The sequence below is a fragment of the Alnus glutinosa genome, chromosome 9 (genome assembly GCF_958979055.1).
Source record: "Alnus glutinosa chromosome 9, dhAlnGlut1.1, whole genome shotgun sequence".
Lineage (NCBI taxonomy): Eukaryota > Viridiplantae > Streptophyta > Magnoliopsida > Fagales > Betulaceae > Alnus > Alnus glutinosa.
The window spans coordinates 27,995,432-28,003,213 of record NC_084894.1 but is presented as its reverse complement, the minus strand read 5'-3'; the positions used below and the strand labels follow the sequence as shown (position 1 = coordinate 28,003,213).

At 36.1% G+C, this 7,782-nt stretch overlaps 1 protein-coding gene across 1 annotated transcript; it reads right to left on the bottom strand.

Annotated features, from left to right (window-relative positions):
- Positions 1-524: 524 nt before the first annotated feature.
- LOC133876650 (uncharacterized) lies at positions 525-5,570 on the bottom strand. The gene is made up of 7 exons (XM_062314903.1): positions 5,132-5,570; positions 4,835-5,001; positions 3,486-3,697; positions 2,721-2,975; positions 2,523-2,609; positions 1,946-2,118; positions 525-928 (listed from the first exon to the last, which is right to left on the bottom strand). Exons 1-7 carry the CDS (start codon positions 5,497-5,499, stop codon positions 808-810), a joined length of 1,383 nt encoding a protein of 460 aa, XP_062170887.1. The 5' UTR covers positions 5,500-5,570; the 3' UTR covers positions 525-807.
- Between the last annotated feature and the right edge of the window lie 2,212 nt (positions 5,571-7,782).

Genomic DNA, 7,782 nt, shown 5'->3' with positions numbered 1-7,782 from the left:
TTGTTGCTTGTAACCCTTCCCTCTTTTATTGAATGATGTACTTACAAAAAGATAAAAAAATACTTTCACTTTTATGTCACATCACAACCAAAAAAAAACAAGACACTCAAAAAGTTGTCAATGAAACTGAATTTGAAGAAAATTTATTTAATTGACATGTGTTCTTAAAACATATGATTCTCATATACATTTTTTTTTTATAGAGCATATGTAATTTTCACATGCTATATTAAATCTGCATAACAATGACTAAATCGCAAGTTTAGTACAAAATTAAATAAAATGACAAATTTCCTACATCCTGGTTTTAGTAGTGACATGTGTCCCTACTACAACCCAACCTCTAAAAAAATGATGTGTTCCTTAACATGTGAAAAACATTTTTAATATAAGAACTTCTACAACACGTGCTTCGTACATGCTAAGGGACACATGTAACTTTTTTAAAAGCCTGTCCAGTTTGTAAGAAATTTTTGTCTTAAAATAAATAGATAGATGGATAAATAGGTGAACCAAAAACTGGCTCAGCGAAAAAGAAAATTCTTGAAACAATATCAACTTCCAAGACGAAAGTACAAAATTCTAACTGATCTATATATGGTAGTCTTTGGACACTAATCCCATGGGCAAGGAAAGATGATCCTAGCCAAACACTTTATGGGGCAATGAGAGCAAAAATCCAATGATAGCGGTATTGCATAAATTTTCATTAAGGAGATCAAAAAAACCAGAGGCAATGAGAGCAAAACGAGCACCTCTGCTAATGCACATCAATAAAATAAAATAAAGGTGAAAAGAGAAGTTATCTTATGTTGATTGCCGCATGAAAGGAAGCAACCCCCTCATCTCTGCTCCATTTCCATTGGACAAGTAGTATACCTTCTTCCAGTTTTCTTCCGAGAATACTTCACGTTGTACTAATCTTTGCCTACCAGAGAACAATAAACAAAGCTAAGAATCTGAAACATGGCCCCGAAGAAAAGCGTTTTGGAAGCATTTTACTATTTAGGCAGTATAATAAGGCCAGAAAGAAGTATCCTGCTTTCTCAACAAATATCATTTTCCCTTATTTTTTTCCCCAAAAGATGAGCAAAACATAATGAACCCAATTAATTTGAGAAATAACACGTCAGGATCTTGAAGGCAGTGCCATATATTTATAGATATCCACAAAGAGCTATCGGACAAGAGAGGTTGCGGCTTGAACACAACAAAATACAGTTACCTATCATGGTCATTGGCCTGCTATTAATCGACTGGAGTGCAAGGACAAACCATCAGATGGAATTGGAATTTCGTATGAGATGCAACTACTACAATTTAGACTAAACCAAAAGTTTCATTCAATTAAAAAAAAAGAGACTAAACCAAAAGTTATGTTTCTATCACATAATTATATTTTTCAATTGGCAAATCATTGAGAATTTGGGGTACATAGCCGAGCCAACCTATTCTCTTAGAGCATCTCCAGCAGTGGTGGTTATTTTAACTACTCAAAATACATATTTTTTTTATTTTATCTATTCATTTTTCAATATAAATTCTAACAGATTATCTATCTCACCATTTACTTTCTTTAAATATTAGTTTTCAATATATTTTTTATTGAGAGAGGGGGGGGGGGGGGGGGGGGGGGACTGGGGAAAGAGGCGAGAGAAAATAATAATAAAAGACTAAAAGGTGCTACAGCAAAATGAATCGGTGAAGATGCTCTATTTTGAAGCATCTATTGAGGGGATAAAATGGCTCATAATTGCTATATTTAGCTATTATGAACCATATGAAAGGTCTGTTGGAGATGCTCTAAGATGGTAAACAAGTTTAATTATAATAACAATTCTTTGACCCAGATGACACCACTGTCCGAAGTAAATTGAAAGATTGGCACCTTAATACTATTAGCAACAGCACAATCCTAGCAAGCATATCGATATCTTTAGCATACCTAAGGTAATAATGGCAAACAGTTGCTGCTTCGTCTAAGGTGTAGCGAGGAAGATTAACCCGAGCATCCATAGGAACATCTGGCAAGTCCTTACGTAGCTTTCCAACAGCTGTTGAATGCGAGAAAGCACCCACCATCATGTCATCATGCATCATAGATCTAAAAGCATTCACCTGCAAATTACACAGGAATTTTCTCACATAATGCACATATCTCTAACAGTGAGTTGAAGTATGAGTAAGGGAGAGAAGCCAATATATAAGATTGGTCAAGCTAAAGGGATTAAATCTTGAGAATCAAATGCCAGCTCCTTCATTTCTGAGACTAAGATCAATACCAACTACTTACCCAACTTTCATTTGCATGAAGCATACGACCAACATGCTAAGGAGTAAGGAGTGAGTTCGCTACAAATGGTAAGCCATAATATATGCATGTACTAGGTCCACCAGAAAGAATCAGAATAGCCATAAAGCCAAATGTAAAACAAAAAAAATAAAGGAATCGCTTAAAATTTGCACACATTACTATTTGCAGATGAGACATAATACATCTGAACTAAACAGTTGGCACTAACCATTGCAACTTCTCTAGCATGTACTGGTCGACGAGAACGAAGAGTGACCGCTTCCTCATACTCACTGAATGTAAACCAGCTGTTATACTGGAGACAAGTAACAGCAACATATAGTTTAAACGATAGACAGGGAGTTATAAATACCCAAAGAACTGAAAAATATTTATATTTGAAGTTTGATGCAAGAAACTGTCTCACTTGATCAATTGCTATAAGTACAGGGATACTTTTCACAAGTGATAACTCTCTCCTCAAATGAACTACCACTGCAACAGCTGCTTGTGAGTACTTGATTCCCGTGTTAACCAGGTCATACAGCGTTGAACCTTCAGGCATTGCCATGCTGTCAGCATCTTTCAACCTTCCAACACCAGCACCCTCACTCAATGGAATCGGATCATCGATTTGGCATGGTAATTGTTTTAAGTGGGATTCATTCCATTTCAAAAAATCCTGGAAATAAATAAGTCATAAGGAATTTACAGACTCGCTGCATGGCACAGTTAAAAATCATCTAAGAAACAAATCACAAGAACAGCTGAAGTATTCTATGGAACCACCTGCGGAAGAAGTATCAGTGACAGGAACTTTTTTTGTTTTTTTTTGGGGGGGGGAAGGGGGGCAAGGGGTTAAGAACATTTTCCAAATGTGTTCTTAATAGTATTTATCAAGAATCTATAATCCAAAAACCCAGTTTCATGGTAAACATTACCATAATAAATATCAATGAACTAACAGACCAAGGTCCATATGCCACATCACATTGTGCATCTTCAACGAACTTTACAACTAAAATTTAGAGCTTATCACTGATGTTGAAAACACAAAAAACTGAACAGGGATCTTTATATTTATCTGAATTCCGCCCATCAAAGAATAAGTTCAAGAGATTGACAAATACCTATGTATCACTGAATGAGAAAAAAAAAAAGGTGGGGCGGAAGGGGGGACATGTAATCTTGCCTTGAGAACATTTGTAGCTTGAAGTGGTGTGTCCCAAAGACCTGTATCTGGGTTCTTAGAGAAAAATCCTCCATGAGTCCACTCTCGGCCCCTGGGGACATAAAAAACCAGCCAACCTTCATCACGAGCCCAATGAACAAGCATCGCAAGTGCAATACTCTTCCCACAGCTAGCAGGACCATCCAAGACAATCTGCTTTCTAACTTTGGGACCTAAACAAATTAGTTACCAGCATAAGTGGGTCTTGTGAATGTGACCTATCATATATTTCACATGCTCATACCTTCATTTTATGATTCACATACAAGTGAGGATAAAATCAATATTTGGAGCTTATGAGCATAAATTCCAAAGGGCACAATGGTAAAAATATAAAAATGACGCATAATATCTTCTGGAAGTAACTATATTTTCCATTTACTAAATCAAAATAGATTATTAATATATACCTGAAACGAGTTGGATAGCTTCAATACTCAACTATATTAAGTTTATTTTGAGTGCAGATAATGTACACCTAGCAGTTATGGAAACAGCTAATTACCAATATCTTCACAAGACCACCTTAATAAAAAAAATACCACAGCTGGTTCAAACATGATTTAGAAAAAAAAAAAAAAAAAATACACACCACCATCTCTTTCATCAATCAGCGCATAATTACATATCCCCAACACATAATCTTATAATTTTTTACATCAAAAATAGAAATAAAGAGACATGCCAACTCAAACAAATACACTTATCTTTGACGGCCGATGTATACACCAGGTGAGAAGTTCAAAAGAAAATAATTTCCACGAATCTTATCAAATAATAATAATAATAATAATAATAATAATAATTTCCACGAATCAGGATTCTCTAGATTTCCTACGGCAAATCCACAGCAGTGGAGAGTTCTAAAAATCCTGAGTATTATTTTTAATCGAACAATTCAGAATTTGCCATCTCTGCAGAAAACTTAGTGAGATAAAATGAATTAAGGAAATTAGTGATCCTCTACATGTGGTAAACATTAACATGGAAAAATCTAAACCAATTAATTAAAAAAATAATAATTAAGACTTCATGAACTCTATAGCACTGTTTTTTCTTTCTTTCTTTCTTTTTTTTTTTTCTTTTTTTTAATATAAGTAATTGAACTCTACAGCATTCTAATCATCGCAATTACGTCATTTCAGGTTCTTCAGATTGAAATAACATTTGCAATCTCAAATTGTGCACAACAGTATCAGTTCGAAATTCACACATAATTTGAAATTTGTCATTGCATTTGAATTTTAAAATAGAATTTGCAAAAAACTTATCAAAATAGTCTAAAATTGAAAATCAAAACCCTTACACACCTTTCTCATCAGAGAAACGCAATGACGGATCAACGATGCGCCGAAAGTTATCGCGAAGATCCAAAAAGCTCTGCCGAACCAGAAGTGCCGGTCGCAACGAGTCCTCGAACTCCTTCACCATTCCCGCCGGCAACCCCTCCGGAAACACCGCCTTCAATCCCTCCATCCTACACAACCAATTTCCCAATCACGAACACAAACACACACACACACACACACACTCAAAAAAGCCTATACATACAAAGAATTATAGAGATACAGGTAGCTTTATACGTATACGCATTCGTAGTCGTATACCTGAACTTGAAGTAGGAGCAGGTGTCTTTGCGGGAGAGTAGGGAGAGGGAGGGGGTGGAGGTGAAGAGGGGCCGGCCGTTGGGGCCGACGTCGAGCGAGGGGTCCTTCTCGTCGGCGGCGAGGCGACGTGCGCGGGACTGCGCGTCGGACAGCGCCGCGTCGACGTCTTTTCCGCCGGCGGCGGAGGCGTGCTCGTCGGCCGCAGATCTTTTGCCGTCGGCCTTGTACTTAGTCTGCTTGGCCTTGGTGACATTGGTCTTCGTGTTCTTGGAAGAGTAATTCTGAGCCCACGACGAGGAAATTGGAATTGGCGAGGGCTTGACCGAGCTCCTGCCTGACGCTGAGGCTCTCAGAATAGAGCGCAGCATTTCCCTTTGTTGGAGTGAGGTTTTGGGGGTTTTGGGTGAAATGGGAAGGACGAGAAGTGAGCACCACTGTGAGAGTAGATTTTGAGGGTATTATTGGTATTGGCTACATTTGGGTGAGAGAGTTGAAGGGCCCAATCTCAAGTTTAATGATGAATTCGGCCCATTTTGTTCTCGGTTTTATTTGTGTGGGCTGGGGGCTCGTAAAAGTTATGGGTAGGGTTTTGGCACGTACGAAAAATTACAAATATTTTTTATATTTTAATTTAATCATATTAATTTAAAAAAATTAAATTTTATTCACAAAATAAAAAATGTTAATATAAAATAATATAAAAATACTTTTTTAAAAAAAAAATTTAATTTTTTTTTATATTTGACACATACAAATTTCAACAAAAGTGGCTGGAATCCAGCCAGCTGGCCGGGATCCTGCCGTTCTGGGAGGATCCCGGTCGGACTTGTCGGAGATTGCCGTTCTGGCCAGATCCAGGGCGGACTGGCCTGATATTCGGCCAGAACGGCCAGATCCGTCCAAGATCCCGACCAGATCTGGGCAGATAGCTGGAGATCCGGTAGCTCCAGAGAGATTCCGGCCAAATTGGCCGGAATCTAGTATGGTATCACCGAAATTTGGTGATGGTTGCCAAATTCCGGCACCGACCGGTGTCGAAATCTGACTTGTCGAAATCCGGCGATAGTCAACTACTTGAACGTAAAGGTCGACTGCATTGTTTAAAAGAGAGTCGATTGCATCTAACATCTACAGAAGATGATTTAATTTTCCAAAATTTATTAAGTATTTTTGGTCAAACGGAAATCATTTTTCGGTTGACCATTATTTTCGCCCCTACCAAACACCGGAAAATATTGAAATTATTTTTCAGAAAATCATTTTACGCCGAAACAAACGGAGCATTCATTTTCTTAGGCAATTAACGGTTATTAAATATTTGCTGATTAACAGTTATTTAAAGCTATAACCACACCGCATAACTTCTAAATTTGGGTATTTTTTGACCTATTTTTGAATGTTGAACCTTCATTAAACCTTTTTTTTTGGCTTATTTTAAGTGTTTTTTAGGTCTTTATTTTTTTGCCGAATGTATGGTGTCATTTAAAATCTCATATGAAATGACATCGTTTTGTGTTATATATATATATATATATATATATATATATATATATATATATATATATATATATATATATATATATATATATATATATGGGTAGATGGTTAGTGGTTTTTTCAACCGCCTTCAAAAGTGGTTAAGAGGCGGTTATTAACCGCTCACATTTTCACTCATAGTAAAAGTAGTTTAGCATTGTAATAGGAGAATGCTCAAATTTAATTGTTTAGTAGTTGCTTTTGATAAGTGTCCCAGAAACTTATAAATTTATGTGATAGGTTAGATAATGTTGTCACGTTAGCCACGATTAAATTTAATTGTTTAATTATTAAAGTGGTAAATTTCACATAGACTAACATGTTATTTTGCCCAAAAAAGAAAAAGAAAAAGGGGTTGTAATAAATAAAGTAACAACACAATATATTACGAGTTTTTTATGTGAAAAAATTTCATAACAATAAATGAAACCAAAGGTTTCATCATATGCTTATCTTTTCAACAAGTAGTATCATAATCAATAATTTTTCAATATCAAGTTTGATAGGACAGTTATATATATAGTGGAGTTTCAAGGTTTTTTTTTGTTACCTATGATACAGCGTGCATGATTAAGAGCATGTAGCTTAACCTTTTACATTAAAATTGGGTTTCTAAACATTAGGGTTTGGCTTGAATTCAGTTTCAACTGAAATTGGACCGTTGAAATTGTAACACGTATTTTATAACCGGACACAAAAAACACATGTCAATCTCAAACTAGACTCAAACTGAATCTGTAAATTAACGTTATATTAAAAGCCTCACTAACTAAAGCATAATAGTGTTTGATTTTAAAACTGAATATATATATATATATATATATATATATAGTAGGCTCTTGCATATCCTGAATGAGTTGAGCCTGGCCAATTGCACCTAGCTAGGTAGGCAGTTCGGATCAACATTGAGTTCCACTAAGCAGCCTGCGGGACTCCCTCAGATGCAACCTAGCTAGATTAGTCCTTTACTGTTTTGTTGTGTCCGTGTGCGTAGGGCAGTGTTTCCAGCTAATTCGCAGAAAGATAAATTAGATGATTCCAAGAAGGAGATCCAATGGCTTGATACTATGAGCTCAGAGGCTTAACACACATATATATATATATATAATATGTTA